General features: G+C 39.9%; 1 protein-coding gene across 6 annotated transcripts in view; it reads right to left on the bottom strand.

The window, feature by feature from the left end:
* Positions 1-21,207, bottom strand: part of WDR7 (WD repeat domain 7) — a 352,494-nt gene that overhangs the window by 69,101 nt on the left and 262,186 nt on the right. For 5 of the 6 annotated variants that reach the window (XM_053205738.1, XM_053205737.1, XM_053205734.1 and 2 more), the window contains one exon: positions 2,882-2,981. In XM_053205738.1, coding sequence (XP_053061713.1) covers positions 2,882-2,981 — 100 coding nt within the window. Of the gene's footprint in view, positions 1-2,881; positions 2,982-17,592; positions 20,865-21,207 lie in introns of those variants that run through there. The other variant, XM_053205740.1, reaches the window with a different exon arrangement.

Here is a 21,207-nt window from a genome sequence, read left to right as displayed (position 1 = left end):
GTAGTCAGCACCACAGCAGGATTTTTAACATCAAAGTTCTGATTTCCATCGTCAGCCGAGAGTCGGCCTAACACCACCGGCAAGCGCTGCCTTTAGGAAGGAAATCCACGCATGGCCTCTGGCGCTCTGCTTCCCTGGTCCACCAGCGAGGAGTGTGAACTAGCCCCAGAGTTCACAAACACCCTGATGTTTCAAGTGACCTTGCGTGTTGTCTAAAGTTAATGCAACTTAACTGCAACGGGATGGGTTTCCAAGTTTCTGTGAATATTATGACAACAACCAGCACTTACTAAACTAACGGCCTGGCGGGCACCGTGCTAAGAATTTCACATCAATTACACGATTTACTTCTCACAGTAACAGGCACTATTTCTATCACCGCTGGCGGCGGGGAAACTTCAGCTCGGAGAGGTTAAGAAACTTCCCTGAGGTTATGAGACGCGTAAGTGGTGATGGGCTTCAAGCCACACGGTTTCTAATTATTCTTCTCTGATGTATTACAGTCCAGTGTTTCCACTGACTTGGCAGTTACATGACTTAACCCTCCCTCCTCAGTTAGCCAAGGCGCAGGTCAGCAAACTTTTTCTGTAAAGGGCCAGCTAGTAAATATTTTCGGCTTTGCGGACTATACAGTATATGGTCTTCAGTGGCTACAACAACTCAGTTCCGCTCTTGCAGTGCGACAGCAACACAGACAACGAGCAAGTCGTCCAAGCAACCAGTGTGGTTGTGTCCCAGTAGAACATTTACTGAAACGGGGCAGGCAGATCTGGGCAAGAGTTACACTGAAGTCAAATTCATGCTCCAGACAGATATGTGTATTTATTCTGTGGCTTTGTATAATCTTCCATTATGTTTGGGAAGAACAAGTCGAGAGAAAATGGACTTAAAAAAACAAAAACAAACACAAAACAAAACAGCAGCAGCCAATGCCAAAAGGTAAGGGACAGGGACTTAGTGTTTCTGTTCTATCCTTTACCAAGCAACGGAGTGACAATGACAGGGACCCTACACGTTCCTCCTCCACTCCCTCACAGGCATGGGTCCTCTGCTTCCACTGGGCCCGTGGATGTCCCCTCAGAGTCTGGCACCCCGCCCAGGTCACAGCACATCTTCCCATCAGCTGTGACTCTCCCTGTATAGTGGTTATATAAGCCTTACCGTCCTGCAAAATCGGAACCCTACCCTTAGAGTCTAGTGAACTTTCTAGTTATCCTCTCTACATGTTTTATGCCATATCTCTGTGTCTTCACTCATGCTAGGGAAACCGTCCCCCTCTCTGTGTTACCTGATGCGGAGAGCTAATTCGAGAAATACGTTACTGCATATTCCCAGTTCAAAACTCCTAGTCCTTGGATTCACTCCTAAGAAGACATCATTTCTGAACATGACAAGTATACTTGTGTATTCTGTTTCAACTGTTGACTCACTGATTTCAAATACTACAACACTGACACCATGAAAGAGTTATGAGAATCCCCGAAGTGTCATTGTCACTGGATATAACTGGTCACTGGCTAAAGCAGTGAAGACTGAGTTTAGAGATTTAGCTTTGTTTTCATGTTCTGAGTGATTAGAAGAAAGGGTAACCTTTATTTTCATACAGAGTTGGGAGGTAACCATTATTCAATCATACAACACTAATGATCATTTGGGGTATCAAGAAGCTAAGTAGGAAAAACATCATGGGGGCACTAAAATGTCTAAATGTACTAAATATACTGCTTGGTATTCTGTGTCTCTCTCTGCCCCTCCCTCACTTGCTCACTATATCTTTCTCAATATAAATAAAAATTTTAAAAAACTTAAAAAAAAAAGTGTTCAACATTCCAGTCGTCTCCCCTAAACTTGTCTGACCCTGAAACTCTCCCCCCCCAACATCTGTTACCATTTCTTAGAACCACGGTTTCATGAAAAGCAACCAGGGAAGCTTTTGGAGAATAAATTAAATGCTGATTAAATTTAAGAGGCAGTTTAAAATTTTAGCTATAGCCTTATGAATTTCTTCATAATACAGTTGAAATTCCTAATACAGTTGAATATAATTCCTAATATGGTGGAATAGATCAGCACTGATAAATGCTACAATGAAACATACGAAGTTATGACTTGGAACTATTTATCAATGAGCACTATAAATTTACCATAATCACCGGGGAGCTTAGCCTTGGTTTTGCCATTTGCTAATAGTATGATCTCTGGGATAAACAGATTTAAAGTCTCATAGTTTTGATTCACCTCTATCTAGAGCAGGGCCAGATGTGCCCTGTCTAACCAACTGGCACATTTTGAGAATCCAGTGATCGAGATGAAAAACGAAATCATGAACGATTCTTCATCAACAATAAAGTGTTATAAAAGTATACAAGGAGTTATAAAAGTATAAAAAATAATATATTATCTCATCAGTCTCACTTTTATAGAGCCACACTCAATGCTGTTGTGGTTTTCTTCTTCTCTTAAACTCTGGCTGGAATGTTGTCTTATAATTGCCAAATATCTGGTTTCACTTGGGAAATTAATTTTTGGTTAGTTATTAATCAAAATAATGTATCATCCAGAGTTTCTCAGACAACACATGGCAAAAATAGGAGAATCAGAAAACTCTGTTTGAAAGAAGAGATTTACCGCCAAAGAGCTGGTGAGCAGGACCACCTTCCTCTGGGCTCTGTTAGGAACCCATCTGTGGCCGCCCTTCGTCGCCAGTGAATAAAGACAGTAGGGCTCTATATTCTCTGAGTCCTTCATTAAACTATTGATCCCTTTGGCATTATCCATAATGTTCCAGCAGCTCAGCATGTCAACTGGTGAAGCGCTAGTCTCCCACTCCTTTCAATAACTTCCACACTTTATGGAGAGGAAGTCGCAATGATTTATTTACCTGACATTTTCCAGTCCGGATGTCGTACAGGGCCACTGAACCGTGGCGAGCTCCAACGGCTATTCTGTGATTCCGCTCATAATAGCTGACCATGTAGAACCTGGATTGAACATTTTAACAACAACACAAACAAAAACAAACAAACAAAAAAAACAGGTGAGATAACCTGGAGGTGGAAGTGGGCTCTGACATATATTTTTAAATCAACAGATAATTCATACACTGAGATTTTTCAAAACTGTTGCACTTTAGTGGCTCTTAAAATCAACTGAAAGAAAAATGATGTGGAATACCACTTAGTCCCATTAATAATTACTGGCAGGAAAAGACAACTTCATCATTACAAACACCCTTGAATTTTCAAATGATAAACAGGGTCAAATACAAACGAGATTTAATATGGAAATTCAGTTCTGCTGGAGTAACTATTATGCAAATACTTCTATTCGAACAGAAACAGAAAAGATGAAAAGGCGTACATATTCAATCTGATTATGTTCTCACATTTTATTAGAGTATTAAGCAGTGAAATATTCTTTCTAGCAGAACAATCATAAAAAGCTACATAAATGTTATGCTTAAGTTGATATCAATAATTTAGAATGAAATTAGTAAGTCAGCCACAAGAAAAAGTTATCTGGCAAGTTCCATAGATCTTCCACATTTGCCAGTTTATCTAAATGAGAGCTACGAGTACAGTAGTGTAAGTAAGCATATTTGGTACTTATTTGGCATTACATGAAAAGAAAGCTTAGGGAGGATGATTTGAAGCTTGTAAGAGGCTGATTTACTTTTATTTCTTTTTTGCTAAATTAATTTTCTCAACTGAATTAGGTATCTGAACTCTGGATCTATGCTTTGCCATAATGATTTCACGACCATATGGCTGGAGCCTGGGAAGATACGAATAAAAACTATTACAAGTATAAATAAGGTATGATTTTATATCCCCAAAGAGTTTTCAATATACTCAGTATGAGTTGCCCAGATGAACAAGTGGCTTATCCTAAATATTTATGATATTACACAATTCTACCACACAACTGTTGCCTTTTTTCTCTTTGATGTCATACTACCAAGCTAACTTTTCCATTATTATCTTTTTAAAGATGGGACGGGGAGGTAAAACATGACAGCAAGGAAATTACTGCTCTAATGCTTTCTTGAAACTGAGTAAAATACTACCTGGCCATGCGACTACATTTCTGAGAGGCTGAGAGAGAGAAAGAGGTTTGAATGTGAGGATTTTGAAACCAGAGATATTCTGATAAAGCTGTTTGGGCATTCATTATGACATCCATCCACATTTCATAAATCTAGGAAACAAGATACTAAGTTTTAAAACTTTTTGTTTGGTACTTATTAGCAAGTAGTGGATTCAATAATACTTTCGTCCTATCCCTAAGCCTTACCCAGTGACACGACTTCTTTCCTTTCAGTGGAAAATTAATGTTTTATCTTTTTAGTCACACGAAAGACACTATATTGGGATGTCCTGCTGGTTTTGCTGGGCTCAGGTATGGGATGTCCTCTCTGTATACTGGCTTCAGAGAAGAAAGGGTACTGAAGGCTTTTGACACATATGAAGCTTCCCCACTACTAACTGATTAGTAAAAGGTTAGTTTCTCAAAGTTTTTCCTGTCTAAAGCATCATGTCACTCTACTTTATCAGAGAAGGTAGGAATCAGCATTCAAAATCCAATTTCTTAGAATTGAAAATAAAAATCTGAAGAGTTTAAAAACACTACTTTATTATTCAATAATTACAGTGGTTTAAGTACCGGGCATCACCATGTGTCTACACCTACATCTACGCACTTAAGCACACACAATCTATTTGTTATTAGAGTAACATGGAACATAATATCTAATAAACGGCTTAAATATTCTGTGCCGGCTAATAGCCATAGGAAAATAAAATTTCCAGAAGTATTTTCAAAATCTATGATTAAACTTTGCACAGATGTAGTGGCAATATTGCCTAAATCTTTCTGCAGAACAGGACTATAATTATCTCTCAAAATTCTCCTCCTCAAAACAAACCTGTGGTAAAATACATTCGTGTGGACAAAATTTACTTAAACTAGAATCTTAAAAGTTTTTGTTACATTGGTCATCTCCTGTGCTCTGGATATCAACTTCATGTTTCTGTACCATCTATAAACACCACAATTTATGGAAGAAAAAAAAGGTCACAATCTATTCCTGGTATGAAAGCTTTAGTTTGCCTGGAAAGGGCTATATGTTACAGGTCTGCATTTTCATTCTCTGCAATTTACTGCTAGAGTAATACTTCTAAATGATATAACAGTTCTAGACAGTGAAGGTCTAATGGCACGTTTTTATCTCTGGATTTCTTGTTAAACTTTATACAGCGTCTCTTGTAAAAGAAGAAATACATGCAGTCACTTCATAAGTGTCTACTCTAGGGACTGGCTGCTGCAGTAGGCCTATCTCTGCCGAGGGTTTCCAGAATCCACCAGACCCCTAGACTACTACTCTCCTGGAACCAGTTTTCTATTGAGGACCTGTCAAGATCAAGGATAGTGAGATAGGCCTTATTTACCGCTACCCACAAAGGTATCAATGGATTGAAGAGGAGGATCCACTACAGTTTTTAAAATTATCCCAGCCTTGACCTGATCCTACGTGAAAGTCTTAAATTCCTCCAAAATTTGGAAGGGGGGGGGGGTGTTCTTAGAATAAGGACTCGTGTGTGTGGAATCTTGTGAAATGGGATCTCAGTCTCCAGTTCCCTGCACTGATACCATGTCACCTGGGCAGCTTTCTTGGGTCACAACCTGGCGAGAGTCCCTTCATTATATTCAAATTAAAACAATGATCTCTGTTGCTTGGCCCATCACAAAGAAACTTGGCTAAGTTAGAGAATCCATTACCACCCAAGCATGTGAAAAAAGAATAAACTGGAATTCGGTAATGTTACAAAATGTATTTCTTGCTGGGGTTGGGCTGGTTACCATCCCAGAAGTTTAGTTCCTGATACCCACACTTTCATCAGTGCCCACATGCGGCCGGGGACATCCTCTTCAACCATAAATCAAGTCACATGTCTTATGTTCACAACCATCCCTCAAGACTCTACATGATGTGGTCCCACCTCTCAGACGTCATCTGCTCTCCCCTTGCTCACTCTGCTCTAACTATACCGATCTCCTTGTACTTTCTCGAATATGCCAAGAGTGTTTCCACTTTGGAGCTTGAACACTTGCTGCTCCCTCTGCTTGAAAATCTCATCTGCCTGATGTCTCCATGGCTCAGATCATACAGTCACTTTGTTTATGTCTCTGTTCCAAGATGATCTTGACAAAGGAGAGCTTCATGGGGCATCTTGTCTAAGACAGCAGCCTTTCCTCCATTACTGTGTAGTCCAACATCCTATTTTTTCTTTATCTTTTGTTGATTGTATGAATACATAAATGTGGTCTAAACAAACAGTAAAAAGTCATGCAGTAAGAAGTTCAAACACTATGCCTATCCTTTGGGGACTAGTGTATAAACTGTGCAAAACATACTGGTTTTTAAGACGAGTATTTTATAGGGTCTAAAATAATGAGGTAAAGAAACAAAGGAAATAAAAACTGTCCAAAAAAGTTAGGCAGAAGTCAAGAAACAGAGAACGGCCCCATGATCACTCTAAAAATCTATTTTTAATTGAGACAAACAACTGCAGATTTACATGGAATTATCTGAAAAGGCCCCCGTAACCTGGATATATCAGCATGAGACCAACAGCTGCATAGTGGAAACTATTTAATTCTACTTTAGGGAACTAGAAAAGACTACCTAGGCTGAAACTCAAGAAGGCAAATACAGTCTAAGTAACGATGTATACACGAAAGTATGTATTTTTGGTATAAATGTTGTTATGGAAATAAAGATTATGCTAAGAATCTGCCACACAAAAATGTCAATGAACATGGTACTGTCACACACACAAAACAGAATTAACAGAAATAACTTATCAGTCATTAGTAAACACTGCAATAGGTTATCTTATTTCTCCAAAGCCCTATCTATGACTTCGACTCTTCAGGACTAAGTCACAATGGGGTGACATCCACTCCACAATGGAGCGGTTTATAGTGTGAAACACACATGTGAATTGAGTGCAGGATCCTGGAGCAAATCACTTTGCTTGTGAGCGTGCCAAGCACCCAGTGCCTGAGTCTTGAAAGAGCTTCGGTACTCTCTATTTATAGTCTCCTTTGAATTGGTGATCTTTTTGTCTTTATTAAAAGTGGCCTTCAAATAAGAGAAAACTGATGTGAAATTTAAAAGTCAATTTGGAAACACACAGGAAAAGGAAACATCAACTCTTAGCAAAAATATGATTTGGGAGGAAAACAGAAACCAGTAGAGTCTCTTTCTTCACTATGACTCTGGTAACCTGCAATAGTCTCAGGTTGTTACTACTTTCGTATCCTTGAGCGTTAAAAAATAAGAAACACTCTTCAAAAATCCAAGATTAATCCCCAACTTAACGTGAAACCATCTAAATGCTAAGGGTGTGCAGAACAGAATGTATGGAATGAATACGATTATTTACAATTTATAACTATTTACAATTATATCTGGCACTGCCCCAAATACTTGACACATGTATTTTTATAAGTAAATGAGGAATTAGGACTATTGAGTGGCTTTTAGAAACTCTTGATGTTGATTTAAAACTGTTCACAAACTTTTGACTCTTCTTGTTAAAAAGGTATTAAGGTAATAGGTACTTGTAAAAAAACTCAGGGGTGCCTGGGTGGCTCAGTCAGTTAAACGTCCAATTTCGGCTCAGGTCATGATCTCATGACTTATGAGTTCGAGCCCTGCGTCGGGCTCTGTGCTGAGAGCTCAGAGCCTGGAGCCTGCTTCAGATTCTGTGTTTCCCTCTCTCTCTGCCCCTCCCCCACTTGCACACTGTCTCTCTCTTAAAAGTAAATAGACATTTAAAAAATAATAATAAAATAAAATAAAAAACTCAAACACCGCCATTACGTATATAATAAAAAGTCAGTCCTCACTCTCATGGTAACCCCTCTCCTCGCCAACGGTTGACTACTATTAACGATTTGGTGGATCTTCTGAGAGTTTTTTCTAGTTTTGGTTACAGAAATGATATCGTATTACCCATCCTATTCTGCAACTTTCTTTTCTTGTCTCAACACTTCATGGAATCACCCCCCTCCTATGTCAGTATACGGGCTCCCACATCATTCTTTCTCATTCCTGCATTGTACTCCTCTGTACATATATTCCATTATTTAACTATTCCCTTTCTGACAGTTAAGTTGTACTGTATGTGGATCCTTGTATATATAAGTGAATGTTTTTGTAGGACAGAATCCTCAAAGCAAGACTCTGGATTAAAGCATACACACATTTTACATTTGATAGGCAATGTCAATTTACCTTCAATTCCCTCTAAAAGTAAGAGAGTACCCCCACTTGGTATTACCAAATTTTCTCTTTTACCAACACAAGGAAAAAAATGGTATCACATTTTTGTTTTAATTTGCATGAAATAACTTTTTAGAGATTCATTCAGTTACACTCTGCTGGATTTGCATGGAGGTTTCTTTATTAATGTAAACAAAAATTATTTAAAAGCTAATCAACAACGTGTATCCCTATACCTAGTAGATGAGGAGTGAATTCTTCAATATCCATGAAGTGTTCCCGATAACCCACGAAGAAGATTGGAGCCCTAAGGGTGTCTGGGTGGCCCAGTTGGTTAAGGGTCCGACTCTTGATTTAGGCTCAGGTCACGATCTGACAGCTTGTGGGATCCAGCCTCTCATTGGGCTCTGCACTGACAGCACAGAGCCTGCTTGGGACTCTCTCTCTTTCTTTCTCTGCCCCTCCCACACTCGTGTGCTCTCTTTCTCTCTCTCTCAAAATAAATATGTAAACTTAAAAAATAAAATTGAAAAAGAAGAAGAAGATTGGAGCCCTAAACACAGGCAAAGCTCTTCTGCGGGAAAGAACAGGTAAGGTAAGCCTTCTTGGTGAAGCAATCAATGCACTGGTCACACTACCCACAGACATCTGCCCCAGTCCCCTTGCTGGCCAGTATGAGATGCCAAAGAGCTCTTCTGAGGACCACCATGTGAGGGCTGGGAAGAGGAAGAGCAGGTTTTCAGAGCATTGTCTGACAGTCTTCACAGATACATCGCTGTAATCGGGGGTGGGGTGGGGACGCTCTGTAAATCAGAAGGTACTTTATAGAACGTGTTCCCACACTGACCCCAGAACTCCAGGTCTCCATGCTGCTCATGTTTTTGAAAGATTTACCGATGTGAAAAGTGGTTTGGCAAAGGCACCAGTTCAAGGGGAGCTGTGTTAGTTTTGGGGGATGTGAGCGGTGGAGGGTAAGGAGATGTTTTCTAGAAGTGCGTCATTCTTGTGGAGGGCACCAGTTCAAAAGGCAAAATGGAAAAATTCCTCATTCTGAGATGGTGACGGATACTGGTGAATTCTATTTGAGAGTCACGATCTCCCATTCAGCCTCTTGTAAACTGTAAGTGGTCTATAGATATTTCCTGAATAACACTGTTAAATATTTAACAGGTGAATTACTTTCCTTCTGGAAGAACTTGCTATGGACACACTGTAGCCAGAATGCTAAGAGGAGAACTGGAAATACTTCCTAGGTTGTATGGGGAGCAGAATTTCTGCAAGGAAAATGCCATGCATGGTAAGAGTGCATTGTATGATGGCTGGGAAAGAGTTCTTCTCACCTGGCTCTGCCACTTAGTAACTGGTGCGAACCTTGGGCAAGTTACTTAATTTGCCTATGCTGTGGTTTCCTTATGTGACAATGGGAACAACACTAGTACCTAGTACCTCAACACTAGTACCTCATGGTTGTTGTGAGGCTTAAATGAGCTAATACATGCCAAGTACTGAGAACAGTACCTGGCATACAATAAACCCTACTATGGTAAGTACATGCACACTTTAGTAGCTTTCATCATCATCACCATCACCAGCATCATCATCACCACCATCTTCTGTACCTCTGAATATATATCACAGGAAGAATAAATCAGATGTAGCTAATGTGCTATTTTCCTTAGGGCAAATCAGTTCTGACTGGTAAGATGCTAATAAATAAGGGAAATGAATGCCCACCCCCCCCCAATTTTATATTTATTTCTTAAATATTTGTGATTGGCAAATATAACCTGATAACAACTGCAAATTATTGGAGCTTCAGCTCCAAGTTGCTAATACAAACAACAGGGGTTTTGGTTCGAAACTCTTTATATCATCTCAAACAGTCTGAAAATTAAATATTCTTCCTGTGATACAGTGGAATGGAATACTCCCTAGAAGTGGCAGAGGTTTGTTTTATGAAGAATTTTAATACTGAAAGACAGCCATCTGTCAGGGAGTTTTTCTTAGGAGCAGGGAAGTGGACTAAAATGGTTTTAAAGGGACTTCTACTCACCCGAGCATACGAGTAACATCTATAATTATTTATTGTAAAAAGAGGACTACAAAATGGTAACCAATTTAAGAATTTTCCTGGAAGTTAGGACAGAAGCTGCTTTACATTCCATTATTGTTATCACCGCATGGGATAAGAACAAACCACAGGTTTAGAGGAGTTTTTTAAAAAAAAAATGAGCTCATGCACTGTTCTAAAGCAGACAGTGTTCATCTCCTTACTGGATTCTAAGTGCCCATTTAGGGTGAATAGAGCTGATTCAGCTTTTCACTTGAAAAGAGGATCAATCAGTCTGTCTACATAATAACAAAGTTTAAGAAAACGTAAACTGGCTCTGAAAATATAGACTTTTCATTCTTCTGTCTAGATTTTTTTTTCCCATTCAGTTCAAAACTACTTATTTTACCTTGTTTTTTTTTGTGTATCTGTTATAGCTTTAATGTTTTCCCAATGGTTACTTTATTATTATTTTTATTTGAATTTTCTAATATACAACAAATTTAAAGAAATACACACTCATTGTAAATAAGAAACCCAGAGAATATAGACAAATTAACAGTTAAGAAAGGAAAGTTACCCTTGACCACCCATCTCCTCCAGCACCCCAGGCACTCAAGGGAAATGCTTTTCCCAGGATTTTTTTTTCCTTTTCATATGTATTGTACGTGTACATGCGTGAATATTGATCCTTACATATAGTTTGCTTCTTCAAAAAATGATTTTATTTTACCTACTCTTCTGAAACTTTGCTAGTTTCTCTTCTACTGATAACTTTCTATATCAGTAGAAACGGATTGACCTCAATCTTTTTAATGGCAGTATGATGTGCCACAGTTCTGGTATCTTTTAATGGAAACAACTGTTGGTAAACAATAATTACATTTAGAGGACATGAGCAACTAAAAGTGTTTTATCATAAAGTACATTTTCTATATAAGATCATACTTTTCCCAACAAAAGTCAGCTGAGAGATAATCAGTTAAATCCAGCAAAACCACAAAAACGTTTTACTTTTTAATGTTTATTTATTTATTTTGAGAGAGTGTGTGTGAGCAGGGGAGGAGCAGAGAGAGGAAGAATCTCAAGCATGCTTTGTGCTGTCAGTACAGAGCTCAACATGGTGCTCGATCCCTTGAACTGTGAGATCATGACCTGAGGTGAAATCAAGAGTCAGACACTTAACTGCCTGAGACAACCAGGCACCCCAAAAACATTTTAAATTTCAAGGGGCTCCTGGGTGGCTCAGTCGGTTAAGCATCCAAATTCAACTCAGGTCATGATCTCACGGTCCACGAGTTTGAGCCCTGCGTCAGGCTCTTTGCTGACAGCTCAGAGCCTGGAGCCTGCTTGGGATTCTGTGTCTTCCTCTCTCTCTGCCCCTCCCCTGCTCGTACTCTGTCTCTCTCTCTCTCTCTGTCTCTCTCTCTCTCTCAAAAATAAGTAAAACATTAAAAAAATTTTTAAATAAAAAGAATTCAATGTCAATACTCCTAAAATGCAGACGATTTTTCCATTTACAGTAAATTAGAGTAATTTATATCCTGAGCCCTTTAAAGTTTCCTCCTTACTACTACAAGTCTCTAATATGTACTAAGAAATCCAAGTATTCACGCTGTTAAATATTTGCTCTGGTCTATGCACAGATTGTTTGAAAACTTCTTCATTCTTGGCAATGAAACATGTAACGCAGAAGAATGCACACCGTAATTTCTGCAAAGTGAGCCCTGACTCATCAGTCAGAGATTCACCGTCACATTTAACGTAAGATTTCATTCAATGACCACCAATTCTGCATATGGAAGTAGCTCAGATTTTGGAGTCAGAAGGATTGGTCTCCCTGATAAACATCTACTCATCTTTGTAAACTCGGCTGAGACATCACCAACTCTCCTTTTTCCAACTACACTACTACCTGGTCCCTCCTCTGTGTCATACCACCTGGAACTCTTCTATGTGTCCCGGATGCCCTCTTACCGTAGCACCGTGACCTTTCTCTGCTTCACCATCCTGCCTCTGCCAAGCCAACTTCAGGGCTTTTGAAGCAGCGACAGTGCAGTGCCTGACTGACCAGATGTAGCCGGGCAGCCCGCACTGACTCGGCACAGCCCCGTGTACAGAGCAGGCACACATTAAATGTCTGCTGAATAAGTGAACAAATTCTAAAATACTTTCAGAAAATTTTAATCGCGAAAAGCCACACAATTGCTTAAAAAATATTTTACTTTGTTAAATCAACTGAACTCCATTTAGTGACCCCTATTTTTTTTTTTAAGTTTATTTTTATTTAAGAGAGAGAGAGAGAGCAAGCGGGGAAGGGCAGAAGGAGGAGACAGAATCCCAAGCAGGCTCTGGGCTATCAGCAGATAGCACTGACAGCACAGAGCCCAATGCAGGGCTCGAACCCACAAACCAGGAGATCGTGACCTTAGCCGAGCCGAAATCAAGAGGCAGATGAACCGACCGAGCCACCCAGGCACCCCTACTGAGTCCTATTTCTTCAGTGATCCCTTTTTTCTAATTTTGGAATTGGGTACTGAGATTTATCATTTACATGGCAAAACCCAGTCAATTAAAATATTTTCTTTTCATATTAATTTTCAATCCTAAAAATAAACACCATCTAGTGTTATTTAAAATAATTAGATGGTATAAGCCATATCAGAGTGACTAATTAAAATTTCTCATCACTGAATGATTGAGAATGATATGCTGTCATCAAAAATAAATACTGAAGGCTCAACATTACACATCACTTAAGTTCATATTGATTTCTTGATTTTTTATAATGAATAATTATATGCTTTTAAAAGAAGTGGACTTTACTTTTCAGAGCAGTTTTAGTTTCACAGTAAAACTGAGCAGAAAATACACAGAGTTTTCCCATATACTCCTGGCCCCCCCACAGACTCCCTCATTATCAACATCTACCTTCCGAGAGTGGTCCTTTTTTTTTTTTTTTTTTTTTACAACTAATGAACTTCCATTGACACATTATCATCAGCCAGAGTCTAGAGTTTACATTAGGATTCACTCTTGGTATCGTACATTCTAGGGGTTTGGACAAATGTAGAATGATGCATCCACCATTACAGTACCACACAGAGTAGGTTCTCTGCCCTAGAAATCCTCTGTGCTCTGCCCATTCATCCGCTCTTTCCCACTAACCCTTGGTAACCACTGATCTTTTCATTGACTCCACAGCTTTGCCTTTTTCAGAATGTCAAATGGTTGGAACCACCCAGTATGTAGCCTTTTCAGATTGGCTCCTTTCACTTAGTAATTAGCATTTAAAGTTCTTTCATATCTTTAATGGCTTGACAGTTCATTTCTTTTTAGTGCTGAATATTTCATTGTCTACAAGTACCGTAAATAATATGGTGTTAAAAGCACAATGGTGATACTATGTGAAACCTATGCTCTGACTTCTACCTAAGTGGCTTTTTCCACAAAACTTTATCAGGCTAAAACAAATAGCATAATAAAACAGGAATTCCTTGTTTCTTCTTTTTAAAAATATTTAACTTACTTTTCATATTAGTTGAGTCTTTTGTTCATTAAATAATCTAGTGTAGGTTCAGATTTGATACTTAATTACTTCAAAGAATTTTAGGGAAGGCATTAAAGCAGCTGTAGCATTCCTATATTAGGAGCATATGACATAACATGTTTCAGAACTTTATTACGAGATAGAGTGACTGGTAATCATATATTAATAAGTCAGTAATGAGGAAAAATTTTTCACATTTTTGAGTTGTACCTTGCCTCAGGTTATTAGGAAGACTCTCATTTAAAAAAAAATTTTTTTTTCAACGTTTACTTATTTATTTGGGACAGAGAGAGACAGAGCATGAACGGGGGAGGGGCAGAGAGAGGGAGACACAGAATCGGAAACAGGCTCCAGGCTCTGAGCCATCAGCCCAGAGCCTGACGCGGGGCTCGAACTCACGGACTGCGAGATCGTGACCTGGCTGAAGTCGGACGCTTAACCGACTGCGCCACCCAGGCGCCCCGTGGAAGCCTCTCATTTTATAGAGGAGGAAACTGAAGCCCACAGACATGCCCAAGGCTGTCCAGTTGGGTGTGGCAGAGGCAGGGGCCCCCACAATCTAGAACCCATCTGCCACTGAAGGCAGCCCACAGCCACTCTTAGAGTGGCTGTTCTTAAAGCACGCTCTGCTTTGGACCCGCTTTCACAGGAACACTAAGATGCTATGTTCCCTTTTCACTCTCATTTTCTCACGAGTGTATAGTTGGCTTTTCCAAATGCTACAGGATGTGAGCTATCACAGGCAGAAGCAGATAGGAGAATCTGGCAGGCTTCTATTAATGGTAGATTGGAAAAAACAAAACAATGCCATTCTTCTAATTTGCCTTGTCTTGGAAAATATACTTTTTCATTAAAATGTTATTTGCATAAATATTTAATGGGTTACTTTTAAATTTCTTAATTTCAACATGCCAAATATTGACTGTTATAATCCACATAAACAAAAATCTTGGGGGGTTCTCAATAATTTGTAAGTATAAAGGGGTCCTGAGACTTTAAAAAGGGTTGAGAATTGTTGACATAGTGTCTATCTTTGAAAAAGTAGGCTTGCTCTCATTCTCTCACTCACATATATATATAGGTGTGTGTGTGTGTGTGTGTGTGTGTGTGTGTGTGTATACAGAATATAGATCTTAAGATTTCATATATATTCTGTACCTTTGAGAATTTGGTTTCGATGAAACAAAAGCAAGCTAAACACTTAATAAGCACTTAGGCTGCTAAGAAGAGACTACAGGGTAACTTTGGAATCAACAGGATGAGGCAAGATTTAGGACTGGGAAGAGGCAGGAAAGAAATTGAGAAGGGGAGGCTGCAATGGGAGAGGTGAGAGGGGGTGAAGGAGAGGCCAGGGTGTGCCTGCCCTCGCTCTATCCCAGGGATGGATCCTCTGAGGCAAGAGGGTGGAGAGGTCTGGGCGTGCCTGCGCTACTCCCCTGTCCCAGGGGCGATCCTCTGAAGCCTCCCTGCAGGCACAGAGTCTTGGAGTGCATTCCCCCAACGGCTAGGGTAGCTGGGAACACAACAGGAAAGCAACCAGAAAAGGCCCCTGTTCTCACACACCTAGCAACTAAGCGTCAATATGGACAAGGTGACTTCAGATGATATAAACTCTATGAGATAAAATGGCAACGTGACAGCGATGGCGATGGCGAGGAGGGTGTGTGAGACGGGGAGGGCGGGGGAGTGGACCTGAATGATGAGACCAAAGAGGCCGCATCAAGATCTGGACGAGGAGTGTTCCGCCAGAGGGAGTAGCGGGTACAGAAGTTCCAAGAAGTAAGCGTGGCACTATTCAAGGAAGAGAAAAAAGACTGAGGTGCTATCAGCACGCTGAATTTGAGACTGCGAATTCAAGAAATGCAGGTCTAACCCATTTAATATAATATCACCTGTAACGTGAGCCCTAACCGGTGGGGAGTTTTGCTGCCAGGTAGTATATATCACAGTGCTCTGAGTTGCACCCCATGTCCAGGGCTCTTTAAGGAGGCCCTCTCTTCTTTTTAAAAAAATTTTTAATGTTTATTTCTGAGAGAGAGAGAGAGGGACAGAGACACAGCATGAGCAGGGGAGGAGCAGAGAGAAAGAGAGACACAGAATCTGAAGCAGGCTCCGGGCTCTGAGCTGTCAGAATAGAGCCAGATCCGGGGCTCGAACTCGTGAACCATGAGATCATGACCTGAGCTGAAATTGGATGCTCAACCGTCTAAGCCACCGAGGCGCCCCAAGGAGGCCCTCTTCTGAGAGCAGCACTGTGCTGTGGGCAGAGTGAGGAAAGCAGGAAAGTAAAGCATCCTTTAAAGTAAGTAGAACATAAGAGACTCTTAAAAACTGAGAACAAACTGAGGGTTGAAGGGGGGTGGGAGGAAGGGGAGGGTGGGTGATGGGTATTGAGGAGGGCACCTGTTGGGATGCGCACTGGGTATTGTATGGAAACAAAAAATTTGACAATAAATTTCCTATTTAAATAAAAAAATAAATGAAAATCCTAATAAATAAATAAATAAATAAATAAATTAAGTAAGCAAGCAAGCAAGCAAGCAAGTAGAATCGATTTTAGGATTTGTATGGAGCCTCAGAGAAGCTAATCCCTGGTCTTTCTCAAGTCTAGCCCACCTCCTCCCCAGGCGCTGGGTCCCAGGAAAGGTTATGACGTAACCTTTCTATCTCTGGGATCTAAGGGGGGCACAAAGTACGTATGAGAGTTTTAATTAAGAAGAAGTAAGTTTCACGCTTCGGTCCAACAAAAGGCTAGTTTGCTAAATCAGCGGTTCTCAAAGGGGGATCTGCGGGTGGGGGCCTCGCGCTCCTGGCAGGAAGTTTGCGAGAGCAAAACTACTTCTGGAAGATACTGAGATGTCACGTGACCGGTTCATTGCGTTGACGCTGCTCTGATGATGTAAAAGCAGTGAAAAGTAAAGCTGCTGGCACGGCGGCCTCAATGAAGGCCGCGGCACCAAACTCTAACGGCCGTTGTTACATTCCCGCAGCCACGCGCTGGCAGTAAAGAGAACTAAACAAGTTCAGTGTTGAACTGAATATGCAGTGTGATCCAATGGCGAGCGTGCAGAAAGCACTTCTGGCATACGCTGAAGCCTGATGGTTGTGTCAGGAAAGGACACTGGCAGGGCTGAGGTGCAAAAGCTACAAACCAGCTGTTCTTCACACGACACCATTCGTGCTTGAACGTACAACCCAGAGACATGCTGTGCATATTTGGACTTGAGCATTCGGCAGACATTTTCTTGAAAATGAACTACTTTATTCCTGTCCAGAGAAACCACCGACAGAATTTGCTGTCAATGATAAGACTGACGCTCTCAGGTAAAAATTAGAGTTCTAGCTTCCCAATTCTCACTGACTTTTTGATGAGATCAACGGTAATATTAGCCAAGTGTTTTGGTAATGTGTGCTGCAATGTAACAATATATGGACAATCCCCCAAATTCAGTTACCAATATTTTCCAAAGGCAGATGCGTAATGTTATAAAGTCACCCAGAGGGGAAAGACCCTCTCAAAGTGCAAGATATACCAACGGATTAAATATCACAATATGAAAAGTTTGCTATGATTACAGAGTCTACATTGCAGCTAACCTTTAAAAATGACTACATGTTGAGTTTTAGTGAACTGCTAAAGAAGATGCAAAATCATCTTAAAAGGCTATTGAAATGTTCCTCCTGTTTTCAACTCTATGTCTATGTGAGGCCAGATTTTTCACCACGTACTTCAATTAAAACAACATATGGCAACAGATTAAAGACGGGCAGAGATGTGAAAATCCACCTGTCTCCTATTAAGCCAGACATGAAAGAAGTCTATAAAAATGTTAAGCAATGCTACTTTTTCAGGGTTTTTGTTTTGGTTTGTTTTGCAAAGTAGTTATTTTTCATAAAAATATGTTGTTATATCAACATGAACTGCATTCAGTATTTCAAATAATTCTTTTGGGTCTTTACTTTTTAAGGAGTTCTGAGACCAAAAAGTTTGGGAGTCCCTGAAGACTAAAAAACATTGGACAATCAAAAAAGTTTAACCAGAGGGATAGAGAGAGAGGTAAGCAAAACAGTTGGGGGGGCAAATATCAGATCAGAGTGGGCCAAGAGGGCACGAGAGGTGACAAAATAGACAGAGTACAGACTCCTTTTCCTGGCGGAGGAGAGAAGAGAGACCAGGCAGCAGACAGGTGATATGTGGAGGGAAGGGAGGATTGTTCAATGGGAGATATCAGAGCCTGCGTCCAGGCTGAGGACTAGGTGCCAGGGGGAAGAGAAGACACAGTGACAGCAGGGTTCTCCAGAGAGCACAGTCCAAGATGGGGAAAGAGGATGGAATGAGAGTGAGGCAGGAAGGGACCAGCGCCTGGAACACAACAGGAGCCATGTCGCCCTCTGATAAGATGGCCCAACTCTGTATGTCGCCTGATGTGTGCACGCCCGTGGACTCCCTCCTCTGCAGGACACAGAGCAGGTGTGGGATCTGTTGAGCAGAGCTGGGCTTTATTGTCGTCTCACTGTCAGCACAAAAAGTCATACATTTGTCCGTTTGTAAAATGAAGGACAGGAGTACGTAATGTGTGACATAAGGTCGTTTTCAGGTTCACCATTCTACAACTTGTCATTCTATGAAAATATTGCAGCCAGGCCACTGCTTAGGTGAAATGACAGGTGTCGTTTATTTTGTGGAAATTAAGGACTCAACATTATTAAGTGGCAGAGCTGGTATCATTATCCACCCTCCGCTATGGAGTGCCTATGTCAAGAGTTCATACTTTCTGAACCCAAAATTGGGACAGAGCCCAACAAAAGATTTCTTTTGAATCTGTGAATTTATTTGACAAGTCTTTCAAAAGCATAAAAGTTGAATCACTCTTAGTTATATTTCAGATCAATTGCTTCAACTTAAAATAAAAATGCATGAAATAAGGATCTATCCGGGAATTCTGGGGCGTACGGCTTTTGGTTACTTTTTGCTAAGGGCACTCTAAAGGAAGTAGATACAAAAGCCCCTCCAAACTACTTATAATGTGCATAACTGAGGAGTTGTGACTAAAAATTGCATTTAGAGGCATATGTATGTAATTTTTGCTATGAAAAAATCCTGGAACTTTTTATATCTCCAAATATAATCATATTTTCTCATCAACTCACAATTTCATTATTAAATCCCTAATCCTTTGTGTGCTATGCATTTTGTCACCACTGGTACACAAGAACGTAATAAAACAGTCTTAAATTTAAACATCACATTATAATTACGTTATATTTCTGGAGGTATTTTCTTTTCTTTCCTAATGGAGCTTTGATAGGCAGTAGCTTCCAAGAGCTTAATTTTTTTTATTCTGAGACTAGCAAAAGAATATTTTTACAAAATGAATAACACACCTGTATTCACTTTAGAACAAGTACATGTCGCACGTATGTGTGGTATACTGTTTTTCTCTTAGTTCAGGAACACCTGTGCATTTCTGCACTTTGATTTTTTAGGCTACTGTATCAAATATAGCCATGTAGAATGTCAGTGTTTATACGGTGACCAACAGAGGTTGATTAATCAAACCGAATCAAACATGGCATGCTCAGTGTTGCTGATGGTCTGTTGTATGAGGGACTTCACAAGGATATTCAAGTTCAGCAACATAGCAGTTGGTAACTACATTTTAAAAAGGAAATTCTGAAGAAACTTCAGTGATGCATATCCTCCACTCCTTGAAAAAAATCGGTTCTACTTTCTTAGTGTCTAGGGCATTTTTAACTAAGGATGCTGTATTTCTTCTAGTCCAGGCAATTAAATGTAAATTACTCAGAACCCTCTGGACTTCTGTCTCTAACAACAATTACCCAGAGGGCCGAATGAGGCCTCATGTAGAAGCCTGATGATGGCGAAGCAAAGGCCAGCGAGACAGGCGAGAATCTGGAGGAATTCATTTCTTAAATAAGTTACCTGACTGTACCTCTGATTCGGCTCATTCATAAATATAAAAGTAATTCACTGTTTCAAGAATCTTACTGATAATGTATCTGTGTTCTAAAAAGAATGCAGTGTATTTCCTATATAATAATATAGCCTTATTTGTTATAGTGATGAAAAATCTGGCAGCAGAACTATTTTGTGTAACAGTTCTTTGAAGGATGTGTGTGCTACAGTCTCTCAAGGGCAGTGAAATTTAAGTAATTTTCTTCTATTATTAATGGATGCTTCTATATTATTAATAACATCCCTGGAACCAAAATGTGAATTATTAGGAAATATTTAAATCTATGACTATAAAGTTTATACAGCAGTTAAAATAATGTGATTTTTGGATCTTTCACTAAATAATATAGGAGAGTATCTACAGATACATAAACTACTCCACGAAGATCTAGGATACTGCAGTTAATAGAAAGACTTTTTAAAAAATGTTTAGAAGATAATCATCACTGGTATTATGCATACAATTATTTTTGTTTCCATGGCTTTTGAAGTAAAATTTAAGATATGTGTCCATTTCACATATACACATACATACATATATAGTCACATACTACACAAAGGACTTAGGGAAGCTTATATGGAACACCATAATCCAGTAAAAAGGCAGAAAAGAAAGCCACCTGAGGTGTGACGACGAGGAAAGATATAATATGGGTGACGTAAGTCACTTTCATGACTTACTGAAAATCAGGCAAAGATCTGGCTTTGAGCTACCTAAGGGCCAAAGCAAAATTAACCCTGGTTATGTAGAAGAAAGAACAGACACAAAAAACAATACACATACTGGTTCCTTAGGACAAAACGAACAAAAAGTGCTTGTTATCCGAGTTTAAAAGATATGTCCTGAGTCTTCACAGAAGGGACAGTAAGCAAAGTGCTGGGGACATCAGCATTGATCCCTACAATCAATGCACCGGCGATCTTCATATGACACCCTCTTGGAAGATTCTTCAACGTGACTGCAGGCATGATGCTGAAGAGGAACTTGGGCACAGAACTGCAAAGGAGACCAGACATGCGGTCCGAACAAGGCAGCTCTCTGACGGTTTAATTTACTCTTGGCATATAAATTAGAACATGTAGAGGAATAAATGGAACACGCGTTTTGATGGACTATGTGTTTTTTAAACTAGCTCCTAAGTTTTCTTTTTTTTTTTTTTTCCAAATGAGTTTTAGATAAAAGCCAATCAATGACCAGTGGGAAGTTAACGTCTTTGGCAGGCACTGTGTGATACGGTCTAAGGGCAACTCTAAAAACTAATGGTGCATGACTAGAACCGAGGAAGTGAAGGAATGTCTTCAGGTGCTTCCTTGGAGTTCCTCTGAGTTTATTCGATATA

This window comes from Acinonyx jubatus, chromosome D3 (assembly GCF_027475565.1).
Source record: "Acinonyx jubatus isolate Ajub_Pintada_27869175 chromosome D3, VMU_Ajub_asm_v1.0, whole genome shotgun sequence".
Lineage (NCBI taxonomy): Eukaryota > Metazoa > Chordata > Mammalia > Carnivora > Felidae > Acinonyx > Acinonyx jubatus.
Note: the sequence above shows the minus strand (reverse complement) of the source record. Positions and strands in the feature narration are given on the sequence as shown.